The sequence below is a fragment of the Gorilla gorilla genome, chromosome 23, assembly GCF_029281585.2.
Source record: "Gorilla gorilla gorilla isolate KB3781 chromosome 23, NHGRI_mGorGor1-v2.1_pri, whole genome shotgun sequence".
In the NCBI taxonomy this organism is placed as follows: Eukaryota; Metazoa; Chordata; class Mammalia; order Primates; family Hominidae; genus Gorilla; species Gorilla gorilla.
In genome coordinates this window covers 43561174-43578931 of record NC_086018.1, presented here as the reverse complement: position 1 = coordinate 43578931, position 17758 = coordinate 43561174, and the positions used below count along the sequence as shown (strand labels likewise).

The 17758-nt window shown below is 51.1% G+C and overlaps 1 protein-coding gene across 2 annotated transcripts in view; it reads right to left on the bottom strand.

Annotated features, from left to right (window-relative positions):
* FBLN1 (fibulin 1) overlaps positions 1 to 17758 on the bottom strand; it is a 99243-nt gene that overhangs the window by 31708 nt on the left and 49777 nt on the right. Inside the window, exon 15 of one of the 2 annotated variants that reach the window (XM_004063640.5) lies at positions 6774 to 7224. The exons of the other annotated variant lie outside the window; for it this stretch is intronic. Coding sequence (XP_004063688.2) covers positions 6870 to 7224 — 355 coding nt within the window. The 3' untranslated portion in view covers positions 6774 to 6869. Of the gene's footprint in view, positions 1 to 6773; positions 7225 to 17758 lie in introns of those variants that run through there. 2 annotated transcript variants of the gene reach the window in all.

Here is a 17758-nt window from a genome sequence, read left to right as displayed (position 1 = left end):
ATATAATTAGTTAAGATGAGGTCACACTGGAGTAGGGTGGGCCCTGATCCAAGATGACTGTTATCCTTATAAGAAGAGGGCTATGTGACGACAGACACACAAGATCATGTGATGACAAAGGCAGAGATTGCAGCGATGTAGCTGTGAGCCAAGGAACACCAATGATCACCAACAAACCACCAGGAGCTGGGACAAGTCATGCTCCTACAGAAGGAGCATTCTCCCACAGAAGAGGCATTCCCTTACAGAAGGAGCATTCCCCTACAGAAGGAGCACTCCCCTACAGAAGGAGCATGCCCTACAGAAGGAGCATGCCCTACAGAAGGAGCACTCCCCTACAGAAGGAGCATTCCCCTACAGAAGAGGCATTCCCCTACAGAAGGAGCATGCCCTACAGAAGGAGCATTCTCCTACAGAAGAGGCATTCCCTTACAGAAGGAGCATTCCCCTACAGAAGGAGCACTCCCCTACAGAAGGAGCATGCCCTACAGAAGGAGCATGCCCTACAGAAGGAGCACTCCCCTACATTAGGAGCATTCCCCTACAGAAGGAGCACTCCCCTACAGAAGGAGCACTCCCCTACATTAGGAGCACTCCCCTACAGAAGGAGCACTCCCCTACATTAGGAGCATTCCCCTACAGAAGGAGCATTCCCCTACAGAAGAGGCATTCCCCTACAGAAGGAGCACTCCCCTACAGAAGGAGCACGCCCTACAGAAGGAGCATTCCCCTACAGAAGGAGCACTCCCCTACAGAAGGAGCATTCCCCTACAGAAGAGGCATTCCCCTACAGAAGGAGCACTCCCCTACATTAGGAGCATTCCCCTACAGAAGGAGCATTCCCCTACAGAAGAGGCATTCCCCTACAGAAGGAGCACTCCCCTACAGAAGGAGCACACCCTACAGAAGGAGCATTCCCCTACAGAAGGAGCACTCCCCTACAGAAGGAGCATTCCCCTACAGAAGAGGCATTCCCCTACAGAAGGAGCACTCCCCTACAGAAGGAGCATTCCCTTACAGAAGAGGCACTCCACTACAGAAGGAGCACTCCCCTACATTAGGAGCATTCCCCTACAGAAGGAGCACGCCTTACAGAAGGAGCACTCCACTACAGAAGGAGCACTCCCCTACAGAAGGAGCATTCCCCTACAGAAAGAGCATTCCCCTACAGAAGAAGCACTCCCCTACAGAAGAGGCATTCCCCTACAGAAGGAGCACGCTCTACAGAAGGAGCACCCCCCTACAGAAGGAGCACTCCCCTATAGAAGGAGCACTCCCCTACAGAAGAGGCATTCCCCTACAGGAGCACGCTCTACAGAAGGGGCACCCCCCTACAGAAGGAGCACTCCCCTATAGAAGGAGCACTCCCCTACAGAAGGAGCACGCTCTACAGAAGGGGCACCCCCCTACAGAAGGAGCACTCCCCTATAGAAGGAGCACTCCCCTACAGAAGGAGCACGCTCTACAGAAGGAGCACTCCCCTACAGAAGAGGCATTCCCCTACAGGAGCACACTCTACAGAAGGAGCACCCCCCTACAGAAGGAGCACTCCCCTATAGAAGGAGCACTCCCCTACAGAAGGAGCACGCTCTACAGAAGGAGCACTCCCCTACAGAAGAGGCATTCCCCTACAGGAGCACACTCTACAGAAGGAGCACCCCCCTACAGAAGGAGCACTCCCCTATAGAAGGAGCACTCCCCTACAGAAGGAGCACGCTCTACAGAAGGAGCATTCCCCTACAGAAGAGGCATTCCCCTAGAGGTTTCGGAGGAAGTGCAGCCCTGCTGACACCTTGATTTTGGACTTCTGGCCTCCAGAGCCATGAAATAATACATTTCTATTATTTTAAGCCACCCAGTCTATGGTACTTTGTTAGAGAAACTCATCCATGGAATTTGACCTTGATGCTTTTGGGTTGATCATCCTTAAAGGAAACTAGTTTTCCTGGAATTTGAGAAAGAGTATCATTCACAGTTATCTTCCTGACTTTGCAGAGCTCACCTCCTGACATTCTTCCACATTTACCCGGACCTTCTCTTCCCACAGTCTCTATGGTCTCTTTCCTACACAATTTCTGTTCCATTTCCAGCAGTCTCTCCCTCGTGTGAGACTCTGACCTAGGGAGAGCTGTGGTGGCTAAGTTTCAAAAGCTCCCAAGAGCAAGCCTGCGCCAGCCCCTTCCTCCCTCCCACTGGCTGTGTGCAAACTCTGGCCCCTGGAGTGAGCAAAACGCCTCCCAGTTTCAGCTGCTGTTCCCCCAAAGCACCTAGTATACTTTCTGGGGATACCTGTTGATTATTTTGGGGTTCTGCCACTGTTTTTTCCTGCACAGATGCCAAAGTCATGCAGGTGGGCCTGAACTGCAGACAACCATACCTTGTTTCGTTTGTAAATGTTTTCCATGGAGTTTTATTTTCCTATCTAGTTGTCTGGGTGTTTTTTGGTTGGGATCCAGAGAGCTTCAGAAATAATGCATCTGCCTTTCCAGTCTCTATGCTACACGTTTTGCACATCTTTTTTCTGAGACAAAGTCTCACTCTATCACCCAGGCTGGAGTGTGGTGGCACAATCTTGGCTCACTGGAATCTCTGTATTCCAGGTTCAAGCAGTTCTCCTGCCTCAGCCTCCTGAGTAGCTGAGATTACAGGTGTGTACCACCACGACCAGCTAATTGTTGTATTTTTGGTAAAGACGGGGTTTCATCATGTTGGCCAGGCTGGTCTTGAACTCCTGACCTTCAGTGGTCTGCCTGCCTTGGCCTCCCAAAGTGCTGGGATTACAGGCATGAGCCACCGCACCTGGCCCATTTTGCATATCTTATTTCATTCCAGCCTCATAGCCCTTTCCTCCTTACCACACTGCCTCCTCCTTTAGCTAATAAGATATCCTGTTTTGAGTTTGGGAATGGCAGAGCAGGCTCTGTGAGATGGGGCTGGAGCAACAGTCTCATTCATCCCAGGGATGCTGCCTCTCCCCAGTATTTGCTGCAGTGGAGGACAGGGGATCAGAGCACAGATCCCAGCCCAGGCTGCCTGCGTCTGAATCCCAGTGCCACTGGAAACCAGCTGTGGAACTTTGGGCAAGTTCCTTCACCTTTCTGTGCCTCCCTGTCCTCACTGTGGAATGGGGATATTAACACTGCTTGCTTCCCTAGGCTGCTGTGAGGAGTAAACGAATTACATGCTTGGAACAGAGCCTGTCTCATGGTCAGCACTCTATGTGTTAGCTGTTGGAGTTGTTATTATTATCATTACAATAAAAATCACCCTTATTACTGTCTTTTCTCCTTGGGAGCTTGATTTACTAGTGACACAACCAGGAAAGCACAGGTTCTGAATCAAAAGTGATGTCAGCTCCACATATGACCTTGGATCCCTCCAAACTGTCTGAATCTTCATCCCCGTTTCAATGAAGAGCCACACGAACACCCAGTTACCTTCCAATGAATGAAGAAACCCACGCTCACACCGATGGAGTGCCTACTCTGTATCAGGCGCTGCCTGCTGGACTATCTCAGGCCATCTTCAAAAATCAACCATGAGGTGGGCCTTGAGGCTCTGAAAGGCTGACGATGTATCCAGGGTCACAGAACTAGTAAACGGCAAGAAGGAAATTCAACCTCCTGCTCTTATTTTGCTTTTCCTGCATGGTGTCCTCTGTCAGCAGCATGAGCTGGGAACATGGCTAAGGAGCCCAAAGGAGCTGCGGGACAGGGGTGAGCACTCAGGTCACTCAGCTGTCACTCCCACGGTGCACTCAGGCACACACGCAAACGTCGGTGGGATCCCAAAATGCAATGGGACCCCTCAGGAGGCAGGGAGTTCCACAAGCAAAGGAGAGTCCCTTGGTGGGAATGTTGCAGAGGAGCTTCTGGCAAGCTGTGGAAGATCACTGGGTAGCCTCCAAAGCCCCTGAGAGGTTTCCCCCACCTCTTCACATTCCTATGCACATGAAGGCACAGGTGTTCCTTCCAGCCTGAGTAATCCCACCCCTGACAAATGGAGGCCTGAATAGGACAAGAACCCCTGCTGTGGCTTGCTGGCTAAACAGAGGAGACAATTTTTACTTATTTTTTTGAGACAGAGTCTCACTCTTGTTGCCCAGGCTGGTGTGCAATAGTCCGATCTCAGCTCACTGCAATCTCTGCCTCCTGGGCTCAAGCGACTCTCCTGCCTCAGCCTCCTGGGTAGCTGGGATTACAGGTGCCTGCCACCATACCCAGCTAATTTTTGTATTTTTAGTAGAGACAGGATTTCTCCATGTTGGCCAGGCTGGTCTCAAACTCCCGACCTCAGGTGATCTGCCTGCCTCGGCCTCCCAAAGTGCTGGGATTACAGGCGTGAGCCACCACACCTGGCTGAGGAGACGATATTTGAACTAAGCCTTAAAAATGCTATCCATCCATCCATCCATCCATCCATCGGTCTGTCCATCCATCCATCAACCCGCATGTTTATTCAGATGTTTACTGAGCTCCTTCTGCAAGCCAAACATCGCAAAGTTGCAGAGAATACAGAAATTAACCAGACACAATCCCTGCCTTCAAAGAGCCTGGCTAGGGGGGACGTTAAGAAACAGCCACAACACAATGGGGTAAATGCTCTGATGGAGGCGCCTGGGGCCAGGGGAGCTCAGGCTAACTGCACTGAGGAGGTGACTTCTGGGCCAAGTCTGCAAGGAGAATGGCAGTCTGCAGGGGGACAGCATGGCACATGCTAAAGCCACAAGAAGGCAGATTCAGGGAAGGGCAAGCCTCCCCGTGGGGCCAGGGCACAAGCACATGGATGAGCTGGGGTGGGGCAGGTGCAGCTCAAAGGGTGGGCAGAGGCCAGATCAGGCCAGGCCTTCCATGCCATTCCAAGGAGGCTATGCTTCATCTGCTGGGAAAAGACAACCATGGAAGGTTCTAAGGAAGCTCAGACCATCGTAACCAGACTGGTCCTTCAGAGAGGCTCCTGGGCTGCATCTTGGAGAATGTACTAGAACATGGGAGACTCAAGGCTGGTGCAAACCTGGCATGATCAGAGAGAGGGCCAGGAGACAGTGGCAAGGGCCGTGGGGAAAAGGGCTCATGCTCCCATGGCACAATCACAGCTGCTCAGCGCAAGGTGTGGGGCTGACTGTCCAGGTCCATCTTCCTCACTAGGCATCAAGGTGGGTATACCCCAACCCCTGCTTCCATGGAAGAACCCTGCAGTCCTCTTTACTTGATCCTGCTGGGGTGTTCTGCCTTCCCTTCTTGGATTTCTGCCTGGAAACAGTGTCAGCACAGTGTCACAGCCACAGAAATGCTAGTGACATAAGCCAGGGCTGGCAGAGTCATCTGTTCCCTGAACAGACATTGACAGAGCACCTTCTGCATGCGAGATGTCTTGCAAGGAGCTGGGAACACCACACTGAATGAGATAGACCTGGTCCCTGCCTTCACAGAGCCTTCTGGAAGGTGCGGAAGACAAATGTGAAACGCGAGTCAACAGGAACCGCAGCCTGTTACAAGCACCATGAAGGAAAGGGGTCATGAGAAGGACGGACAGAGAAAACAGAAGCCAGGGGTGGCAGGGAAGGCCTCTCTGAGGAAGGCACATGAGCTGGAGTTTAAGCAACATTCAGGCCAAGGGTGCAAAGCACGTACCAGGGGCCCAAGGCAGCAGAGCTTGCAGCGTGCCTCAAGGGAAGTGGGCAAGGATAGAACAAGTTGAGGCCAGGCTGGAAACTGCATGCAAGGACTAAATTAGGCATGGCCTTCAGACATCTTGAGGATCTGGAGGCCTTAACCCAAATGGTAAGGAAGCCAGGAACGGTTTTAGGCAGAGGCTAAAAGATCATTCCAGCTGCTAAGCAAAGAATGAGCTGTAGGGGAGGTGAATGGACGCTGGGAGCAGCAGAGGGGGAGAGATGACTGGCTTGGCTGGACCATGGTGGAGGAGATGGAGGGAGGCAGGGGGTTAAGGCCCTCAGTGGAGGTATTCTGGCAGAACGCAACAGCCAGATCTGTGGAGTCAGTAAACCAGGGCTCGGATACCAGCTGTGTGATCTTGGGCAAATCACTTGCCCTCTCTGAGTCTTTATGAGGATGACCACCTGCCTGGCAGGACTGGTGTAAGGCCTATGAAGGATCCCGTGAGTATCACATGTATTGTGTGGTCCTTTGCCTCCCCCTGGCACAGGGCCAGGATCCTCAGTGGGGGCAAAACGACTTCACTGAGACAAGAGCTGCATCCTAGGAGCCGCAACCGCATCCCGTGTTTCTGCACCACAGATTTGGGCTTCTGATCAAGACAAACAGAAGAGGAGGCTTGAATCTCAGGAGAGAGCTTTCTTGTCTCAGTGAAATGCTCACCTCCGGGGATACAGCAAAGAACCAGGCAGGGGCCAGCAGACCCACTTCCTTGACCTGGCATGGCCACAGCAGGCCAGGCGACCCTGGTCAACCCTTCCCCTTCTCTCTGGGCCTCAGTTTCCACATCTGTAAAATGAGAGGGGACTGTGCTCAGCAATCTGAGGGCCCTTCTCCACCACCACCTTTATTCTTTGGGTTCAACACAAATGAAGACAAGTTAACACATGTGAAATGATGTACCCAGCCTGGCCTCCCTGTCGGCACAGACAGTGGGCTCTGTGAACAGGGACCCCCGAGCACACACCCTCTAGTGGGGAGCGCTCCTCAGTCAGCTCTCGGGGGTACCAGGCGGTGGCCAGTGCCCAGCTCACCCCCAGGTAACAAGCGGCACAGACTCCCAACCATGCCAAATAAAACCAAGGCACGCGAGGCTCACTGTGTGGGACGCTTGCTAAGACTTTATTAACGCCCCGGAGGGCAGGGTTAGGAAAGCAACAGGAGGGAGACCCCGCGACGCAAAGCGAGTGCTCAGAGCTCTGCAGACACAAAGATGAAAAGCTTGGCCACAAAGGAGCTGACGGTGCCGTGGCGATAGAGATCCATCTTGACGGTCAGGAGCAAGTCCCTGGGCTCGGGGACAGGCTTGGTGAGGGCCACCACCCCACTGTGGGGGCTCACCTTCCGGGTGGTGAAAAAGCCCTCCTCATTGCCGCCGGTGATGGCCAGCTGCATGCTGTCCCCGGGGACAGCACTGGAGGGGCCCATGCGGAAAACCACCGCGGGCGCTTGGATGTTGGTGGGGAAAGAGAGGTGGTAGTAGGTTATTCTCAGAGGCAGCTTGGAGCACTCCCGATTCTCATGGCAAGGCAAGCGCTCACAGCGGCTGCAAGAAAAGTGGGCAGAGAGACAAGAGGGTTAGGGCCGGTCCAGCAAGCGGAGAAACGGCAGAGCGCGGGGATGCGGGGCTGGCAGGCGAGGCCTCCCGCCGCCCCTCTGGCCGATTCAGCCAACACGAAGGGCACACCCCACTCACCTGCGGGAGGCGCTGTGGACCTCCAGGCTGCTGATTCAGGCACTAGCCTCTTCCAACACCATCTCGGGCGCTGGGTGGCCAGGGGCCAAAGGCTGTGCCCGGAGTGAGGTGCGTCCCCTGCTCACTGGCAGAGCCCCACCCCAGGGGCACTCCAGAGGCACACCCTGCCCTTCCCAGGCCCTTGCCCAGACAGTGGCCAGGGCTACGCAGGGCTCTTGGTTGTGTCTCGGAGGTGACCCATGAAATGACTATCTCTGCCACTAGCAATCAGAGCTGCTGCCGTTTACCAAGTGCTCAGCTATTCCTCACCACGCACTCTCTAGTGTGATCACTGCCACCACCCCATGACAGTGGCTTCGGTGATATTTTTCACATGAGGACACTGAGGCTCAGAGAGAATGTGGCCTTCCCACTTCCCAAGGTCACAGAGTGAGTGAGGGAGCCATATCTCTACTCAGCCGTTGAGGTCAGTTCCCAGTTCCCTGTCACTAAGCCCTTGTGTTCCAGGCTCAGTAACCCATCTGGGTCCACAGGGCCAGTTCAGGGCTTGGAATGGAAATGGGGACAGATCCCAACTTCCTGTGATAGAAACAGAGACAGGTCCTAACTTCCTGGGTGGAGACAGGGATGGGTCCTAACTTCCTGCAGTGGAGACGGGGACGGGTCCTAACTTCCTGTGGTGAAGACAGGGATGGGTCCTGTGATGGTTAATAGTGTCAACTTGATTGGATTGAAGGACACAAAGTATTGATCCTGGGTGTGTCTGTGAGGGTGTTGCCAAAAGAGAGTCACATTTGAGTCAGTGGGCTGGGAAAGGCAGACCCACCCTTAATCTGGGTGGGCACAATCTAATCAGCTGCCAGCACGGCTAGAGTATAAGCAGGCAGAAAAATGTGATAAGAGAGACTGGCCTAGCCTCCCAGCCTACATCTTTCTCCTGTGCTGGATGCTTCCTGCCCTTGAACATCGGACTCCAAGTTCTTCAGTTTTGGGACTCGGACTGGCTCTCCTTGCTCCTCAGCCTTCAGATGGCCTATTGTGGGGCCTTGTGATCGTGTGAGTTAATGCTTAATAAACTCCCCATTACACATATGTATTCCATTAGTTCTGTCCCTCTAGAGAACCCTAACTACTACAGATTTTGGTACCAGGAGTGGTTCTAGAGGAAGAGAATATTAAAGATAGAGTTCTTTCATTGGTTTTGGGGTTTCTGGGGTTGGCTGGTTAACGATTAGATCCAAAAATGCTAAGGACTCCACTTCTAATAGTATGGAGAACACTGATAGTCCTTGGCATGAACTGTTTAGAGAGTTATGAAAAATAAACACATTTGAAACTCCTGATTCATCACTCATGAGGCAAGTTTAGTGACTCTATACATAATATCTTTGATCATATGTGGAGAACCAAGGAACATAATGAAGCTGGTTGGTTGCTCCTAAGTTTAGTGGACAAAGTGATGAAAGAAAATGATGAACTCAGGGATTCCATCTCCCAGCTTCAGAAGCAGATACTGAGCCTCAAATCTGCTAAGATTGCCCTGAGTGAGAGTCTTATCTCCTGTAGAGGAAGAGCTGAAATTGTGGAAAAACAGACACAAGCTCTTATCATGCGAGTGGCTGACCTGCAATGAAAGATGCATGCACAGCCTCACCAGGTGTCTGCTGTTAAAGTGAGGGCATTGATTGAAAAAGAAAGGGACCCTGCAACTTGGAATGGGGACATGTGGGAGAAGCCTGATGAAGCTGGGGACACTGAGTTTATAAACTCTGATGAATCTTTTTTGCCAGAAGAAACAGCTTAACAGCTTCCCCATCCCCAGTAGTGGCAACATCCCCTCCCCGAACCATCAGCCTTTCCACCTTTGTCTAAGGAGATAAACCCCACGCTGCCTGAGGCAACAGTGATGGCCTCCTGTGAGGCAGTTGCCAGGCAAGATAACGTTGATTCTCCTCAGGAGCCACCCCTAACACCCCTGTTTGCCTCTAGACCTATAACTAGACTAAAGTCCTGGCGGGCCCCTAGAGATGAGGTTGAGAGTGTGACCCATGAGGAAGTGAGCTACACTCGAAAAGAACTGCTTGAGTTTTCTAATTTATAGAAACAAATCTGGAGAACGGGCATGAGAATGGATATTAAGGGTGTTGGAGAATGGTGGAAGGCACATAGCGTTGGATTAGGCTGAATTTACAGATTTGGGCCCACTAAGCAGGGACTCTGCATTTAATGTTGCAACTTGGGGAGTTAAAAAAGGTTCTAATAGTTTATTTGCTGGTTTAGCTGAAATACGGATGAAGAGATGGCCCACTGTGAGCAAGCTGGAAATGCTTGGTCTTCCTTGGTTTAATGTAGAGGAAGGAATCCAAAGACTTAGGGAGATTGGGATGGTGGAGTGGATTAGTCACTTTAGACCTACTCAACCAAGTTGGGAGGATTCAGAAGATATACCCTTGACCAATGTCTTTCGAAACAGATTTGTGAGGGCAGCACCTGCATCTTTGAAGAGCCCTGTAATTGCTCGTCTTGGTATGTCAGATCTAACAGTGGGAACCACAGTCACTCAACTACAAAATTTAAATACAATGGAAATAATTGGATCCTGAGGTGGCAGTGGCCAAGTGATAGCACTCAACCATCAAAGGCAAGGTGGGTGTAGCTTCTGTAATGGACAGCGGAGGCAAAGCAGCAATCAGAATAGTCTGTCTCGTGTAGAGCTCTGGCATTGGCTAATTAATCACAGTGTTCCTAGAAGTGAAATTGATAGGAAGCCTACTGCATTCCTACTTGATTTGTATAAGCCGAAAACTTCTAGATCAAGTGGACAAAAGACTAATTTGAATTACAAAAAAAGAGAATCACGGCCCCTCAATCAATTTCCAGACTTGAACCAGTTTACAGATCCAGAACCCCTTGAATGAAGGGGAGGCGGGTCCTCTTGAGGAAGGACCCCACTACATTACCGACAATTTATGCAGTGAATCTTTCTCCCATCTTTCCCCAAAGAGACCTCTGGCCTTTTACCAGAGTAACTGCATTGGGGAAAGGGAAATGATCAGACATTTTGGGGACTACTGGACACTGGTTCTGAGCTGAGGTTGATTCCAGGGGACCCAAAACGTCATTGTGGCCCTCCAGTTAAATAGGGGCTTAAGGAGGTCAGGTAATTAACGGAGTTTTAGCTCAGGTCTGACTTACAGGGTCCAGTGGGTCCCCGGACTCATCCTGTGGTCATTTTCCCAGTGCCAGAATGTAGAATTGGCAGAGACATACTTAGCAGCTGGCAGAACCCCCACACTGGCTCCCTGACTGGTAGGGTGAGGGCTTTTATGGTTGGAAAGGCCAAATGGAAGTCATGAGAGCTGCCTCTACCTAGAAAAACAGTAAATCAAAAACAATATCGTATTCCCGGAGGGATTGCGGAGATTAGTGTCACCATCAAAAACCTGAGACTCGGGGTGGTGATTCCCACCACATCCCCGTTCAACTCTCCCATTTGGCCCGTGCAGAAGACAGATGGATCTTGGTGAACGGCAGCGGATTATCGTAAGTTTAACCAAGTGGTGACTCCAATTTGCAGCTGCTGTACCAGATGTGGTTTCATTGCTTGAGCAAATTACCATATCTCTTGGTACCTGGTATGCAGCCACTGACTTGGCAAATGCCTTTTTCTCCATTCCTGTTCCAAGGCCCACCAGAAGCAATTTGTCTTCAGCTGGCAAGGCCAGCAATATACCTTCATTGTCATACCTCAGGGGTGTATCAACTCTCCGGCTTTGTGTCATAATCTTATTCATGTCATAATCTTATTCGGAGAGAACTTGATCGCATTTCGCTTCTGCAAGATATCACGCTGGTCCATTAAATTGGTGACATTATGCTGATTGGATCCAGTGAGTGAGAAGTAGCAAACACACTGGACTTATTAGTGAGACATTTGCATGCCAGAGGATGGAAAATAAATCCGATGATAAAATTCAGGGACCTTCTACCTCAGTAGAATTTCTAGGGGTCCGGTGGTTTGGGGCCTGTCAAGATATTCCAAGGTGAAGGATAAGTTGCCTGCATTTGGCCCCACCTACAACCAAGAAAGAGACACAACGCCTAGTGGGCCTATTGGATTTTGGAGGCAACACATTCCTCATTTGAGTGTGTTACTCCAGCACATTTATCGAGTGACCTGAAAGGCTGCCAGTTTTGAGTGGGGTCCAGAACAGGAGAAAGCTCTATGACAGGTCCAGGCTGTTGTGCAAGCTGCTCTGCCACTTGGGCCATATGACCCAGCAGATCCAATGTTGCTTGAGGTGTCAGTGGCAGATAAGGATGCTGGCTGCAGCCTTTGGCAGGCCCCCATAGGTGAATCACAGTGGTGGTCTCTAGGCTTTCGGAGCAAGGCCCTGCCATCTTCTGCAGATAACTACTCTCCTTTTTGAGAGACAGCTCTTGGCCTGTTACTGGGCTTTGGTGGAAACTGAATGTTTGACTCTGGGTCATCAAGTCACCATATGACCTGAACTGCCTATCATGAACTGGGTGCTTTCTGACCCATCTAGCCATAAAGTTGGTCATGCTCAGCAGCATTCCATCATCAAATGGAAGTGGTATATACGTGATCGGGCTTGAGCAGGTCCTGAAGGCACAAGTTAAGTTACATGAGGAAGTGGCTCAAATGCCCGTGGTCTCCACTCCTGCCAACTTGCCTTCTCTTCTCCAGCCTGCACCGATGGCCTCATGCAGAGTTCCCTACGATCATCTGACAGAGGAAGAGAAGACTAGGGCCTGGTTCACAGATCATTCTGCACAATATGCAGGCACCACCCGAAAGTGGACAGCTGCAGCACTACTGCCCCTTTCTAGGACATCCCTGAAGGACAGTGGCAAAGGGAAATCTTCCCAGTGGGCAGAACTTCAAGCAATGCACCTGGTTGTGCACTTTACATGGAAGGAGAAATGACCAGATGTGCGATTATATACTGATTCATGGCCTGTGGCCAATGGTTTGGCTGGATGGTCAGGGACTTGGAAGAAGCATGATTGGAAAATTGATGACAATGAAATTTGGGGAAGAGGCATGTGGATAGACCTCTCTGAGTGGTCAAAAACTGTGAAGATATTTGTATCACATGAGCGTGCTCACCATATCACATAAAAGTGCTCAGCAGAGGAGGATTTTAATAATCAAGTGGATAGGATGATTCATTCTGTGGACACCACTCGGCCTCTTTCCCCAGCCACCCCTGTCATTGCCCAATGGGCCCATGAACAAAGTGGCCGTGGTGGCAGGGATGGAGGTTACACATGGGCTCAGCAACATGGACTTCCACTCACCAAGGCTGACCTGGATATGGCCACTGCTGAGTACCCAATCTGCCAGTAGCAGAGACCAACATCGAGCCCTCGATGTGGCACCATTCCTTGGGGTGATTGGCCAGCTACCTGGTGACAGGTTGATTATACTGGACCTCTTCCATCATGGAAAGGGCAGAGGTTTGTCCTCACCAGAATAAACACTTACTCTGGATATCGGTTTGCCTATCCTGCACACAATGCTTCTGCCAAGACTACCATCCGTGGGTTCATGGAATGACTTATCCACCCTCATGGTATTCCACACAGCATTGCCTCTGACCAAAGTACTCACTTTACGGCTAAAGAGGTGTGGCAGTGGGCTCATGCTCATGGAATTCACTGGTTTTACCATGTTCCCCATCGTCGTGAAGCAGGTAGATTGATAGGATAGTGGAATGGCCTTTTGAAGTCACAATTACAATGCCAACTAGGAGACAGTACTTTGCAGGGCTGGGACAAAGTTCTACAGAAGGCCATGTATGCTCTGAATCAGGGTCCAATATTATGGCACTGTTTCTCCCATAGCCAGGATTCACGGGTCCAGGAATCCAAGGGTGGAAATGGAAGTGGCACCACTCACCATCACCCCTAGTGATCCACTAGCAAAATTTTTGCTTCCTGTTCCTGCAACATTACGTTCTGCTGGCCTAGAGGTCTTAGTTCCAGAGGGAGGAACGCTGCCACCAGGAGACACAACAAGGATTCCATTAAACTGGAAATTAAGATTGCCACCTGGACACTTGAAGCTCCTCCTACCTTTAAGTCAACAGGCCAAGAAGGGAGTTACAGTGTTGGCTGGGGTGGCTGACCCAGACTATCAAGATGAAATCAGTCTACTACTCCACAATGAAGATAAGTTAGAGTACGCATGGAATACAGGAGATCCATTAGGGCATCTCTTAGTATTACCATGCCCTGTGATTAAGGTCAATGGGAAACTACAACAGCCCAATCCAGGCAGGACTACAAATGACCCAGACCCTTCAGGAATGAAGGTTTGGGTCACTCCACCAGGAAAAAAAAAAACAAGATCTGCCAAGGTGCTTGCTGAAGGCAAAGGGAATACAAAATGGGTAGTAGAAGAAGGCAGTCATCAATACCAGCTACGAGCCATGTGACCAGTTGCAGAAACGAGGGCTGTAATTGTCATGAGTATTTCCTCCTTCTTTTAAAAACATGGCCAGGTGCTGTGGCTCACGACTGTAATCCCAGCATTTTGGGAGGCTGAGGCGGGAGGATCACTTGAGGTCAGGAGCTCAAGACCAGCCTGACCAACCTGGTGAAACCCCATCTCTACTTAAAATAGAAAAATTAGCTGGGTGTGGTGGTGCACACCTGTAATCTCAGCTACTCAGGAGGCTGAGGCAGGAGAATCACTTGAACTCGGGACGTGGAGGTTGCAGTGAGACAAAATCCCACCACCACACTTCAGCCTAGGCAACAGAGGGAGACTCTGTCTTAAAAAACAAACAAACAAAAAACAATCAAAAATGTTTGTGCATGTATGCACTTGTACTAACAAAAATGACTTCATTTTATTTCCTTTCTCTTTTATCAAGTGACATAAGATTTATTGAATTCACATCAGCATTTAAGTATCGTTAACTTTATATAATAGTATTTGGGTTGGGGATTGGTGAGTTTCTGGTTGTATGAAGTATAGTTATGTTAGGTGTAATTATGATCTTATTATTGTCTTTATTTGAAGATTATGTATGATCTCAGGAGATGTGCATGGGTTCAAGTTGACAAGGGGTGGACTTGTGATGGTTAATACTGAGTGTCAACTTGATTGGATTGAAGGATACAAAGTATTGATCCTGGGTGTGTCTGTGAGGGTGTTGCCAAAAAAGATTCACATTTGAGTCAGTGGGCTGGGAAAGGCAGATCCATCCTTAATCCGGGTGGGCACCAACTAATCAGCTGCCAGCACAGCTACAGCATAAGCAGGCAGAAAAACGTGAAAAGAGAGACTGGCCTAGCCTCCCAGCCTACATCTTTCTCCCGTGCTGGATGCTTCCTGCCCTCAAACATTGGACTCATTTTTTCTTCATTTTTGGGACTCAGACTGCTCTCCTTGTTCCTCAGCCTGGAGATGGCCTATTGTGGGGCCTTGTGATCATGTGAGTTAATCCTTAATAAACTCCCCTTTATATATATAATGGAATATATATATATTCCATTATATATATATATATATATTCCATTATATATATATATGTATATTCCATTAGTTCTGTCCCTCTAGAGAACCCTCACACAGGTCCTAACTTCTTGTGGTGGAGACAGAGACGGGTCCCATCCTCCTGCGGTGGAGACACGGACAGGTCCCAACCTCCTGGGGTGGAGACGGGGACGGGTCCTAACCTCCTGCGGTGGAGACAGGGACGGGTCCTAACTTCCTGCGGTGGAGACGGGACGGGTCCTAACTTCCTGCGGTGGAGACGGGGACGGGTCCTAACTTCCTGTGGTGGAGATGGAGACGGGTCCTAACTTCCTGTATAGGATGAGCACAGATTCCAACTTCCTGTTACAGATTCTAACTTCCTGTGACAGGATGGAGATCGGTATTATCTTCCCCTACAGGATTGTAACAAGTCCTAATTTCTTGTCACAAGATGGGACAGGGGTCGTCTCCTGTGTACTGAACTCCTGGCCCATCATACTCTGAAGGTGGCTGCCTGAGGAAGCAGGGCCCAGGTGCGGAGCCCCAGAGGACCTGGCCCAGGTGCTCCAGGAAGCCCTGCCATCTGGGCTGTGTCTGGATTCTGAGGTCAGGAGCATCCTCTCGTCCTGGCCTTCTATCACATCTCCCTTTTGGCTTTTTAAGTTTCCATGTCTCATGCTGGGTTACTTGGACTTGCTTGAGGCATTTATTGAGACTGGGGTCTCCTTTTACCTCCTCTTTCCAGGTTTGTCGGGACTGACAGGAGGCCTTGCATTTACTGGGCTAGTGATCATTCCAAGCTCTTAGAAAGGACTGGCCTGGGAGTCAGGGGCACTGAACGGGGGAGTCCTGCCTGGGAGGGGCCCAAAACAGAGGCAGGAAAGAAGGTGGGCACGGGTGCTGCTGGTGGTGGCCTGCCCCAGAGACGCCCAGGTCCAGGCCAAACGGGAGTGCTCCAGGCGATCTGAGAGCTCTCCTCCAGGGGGGCCTCTGAGGAGCTGCGACCAAAGCGTCCGTGAACTGGGGGAGGAGCATGGGACCCATGAGCTGCGCTTCCGGGTGCAGGTGAACTGCGCTTCCGGGTGCAGGGAGCAGGCTGCAAGCAGCAGGCTTTCCTTCCACTGGCTCCCTCCACTGTCTCTCATCGTCCTCCCGCTCTACTGGCTGGAAGACAGACGCCCATTGAGGACGCAGAACTTGCTGATGGCTCCGTGGTGTGTAGTAAGGGGCAAGCTTGGCTTTCAAAGTCGGCCTGTCTTACTTCAAAGCTTTTACACACACAATGTATGCACACACACAAGCACGCGCACGCGCACACACACCAGCAACTTCAGGACCAGCCTGGATGGGGCTGGTCAGCAGGTGGCGCTAGAGTCGCCCTGGTGGGATTTCGGCTTCCCGCTTCTCTCAGCATGGCGGGTACTAACCAGGGATGGAATTTGTTTTGCCAGAGGGAAGCGTTCACCCAGCACGCTGGAGGAAAGCAATGAGAGGTGTGCGTGGTGTTCTGGTGCAGCTCCCGCCGTCATCACACACAGCGACTGGTCACTCCTCCCCTGGAGGCTCCCCCTCCGACCCCAAACAGTCATTCCTCAGAGCACCCCAAAACCTTCTCTACACTAGGAGTTTCTGGGCTGGCTCCTTCTGGACAAAGAGCAGGGCCTGGGGCACCCGCTATGTGCTTTGCAAATGACTAATGCACAAAAATAAACATGTCCTTGATTTTCCTCGTAAGTCCTGGCTTCAATGATCCTACTTCGCTCTACTCAAACTTTTTAAAACGCCAGAAACATAACTGTCTGGCAAACTGCCTGTCAGACTGGGAACGGCCCAAAAATCCCTTTTAGCCAGTGTGTCTAGGTCAGGGACGGGTTGTCATCACTGAATCTATTACAGAGCAGGGCATAGGCGAGCCCGCCCCGTCCCCCCCTGCCACGCAGGCCCTGGTTTCCAGACATGTCCCCTCAGCAGGCCACACATCCTGGGCCATGTCATGCGTTAGAGCACAATGTGCTCCAACTTGCCAGTTCAACACATTTGACCCTAACACCTCAAGCTCTATGGAAATGATCCTAAGCCACCACACACCAGAGAAAAAAGGCCCTCTAGGCCCCCTCCTTCTCCTGGGAAGCACAGCAGTTCTGGCCACCCCAGGTGCTTGTGGATATCCCTGCCGGCATTTTCCTGACTTTCACATGCTCGTCGTCCGGGAGACAAGTTCCAGGAACTGGCCAAGGCAGGGGGGCCATCGACGGCTCTATCTCTGCCACCGTCCACTGTGTTACACCCTCAGGCCCACAGCTGTTCACTCGTGTCCCATCCCCGGGAAGCGGCAACCAAGGCCACCCGGCTTTGCTCCAGCTTTCTAGATCACAGGTCATCAGGCGCCGGCCCCACTGAGGGGATAAAGAGGATGTGTCCGGCCCCATGAAAGGCTGTGGGACAGCTTTGCACACTTCCTCCTGCGGGCAGAAGGGAATTGTGTGGGCAGGACTGTAACAGCCTGGTCCTGTCCACAAGGCCGAGCCCTGTGGTTTGCGGCCCAGCTTCCTGGGTCATGCTCCAGTTACCAGCCCTCGGCTGCCGGGACGTTCCCCAGATGGAAGCCGTGTGAGTGGAGAGAGAGAGAAAGCCACAGCAGCAGACTCTGCAGTCCTGTCTGTCAAGGCTCCCGAAGGAGGCGCTCTTGCTGAGTTGTTAACCACAGAAGCGCTGGCCATGGGTCCCTCCTAAATATGGCTCTTTTGGATTTTAAAAATTGCTTTCTGAAGCTAAGATGAAAAAACGTGTTAAGCAGCTTGGATTTTTGATGAGCAGGAAAAGGGGCTGTAAAATACAAAACTCCAGTCTGAGGGGTTAGCAGTGCTGAGA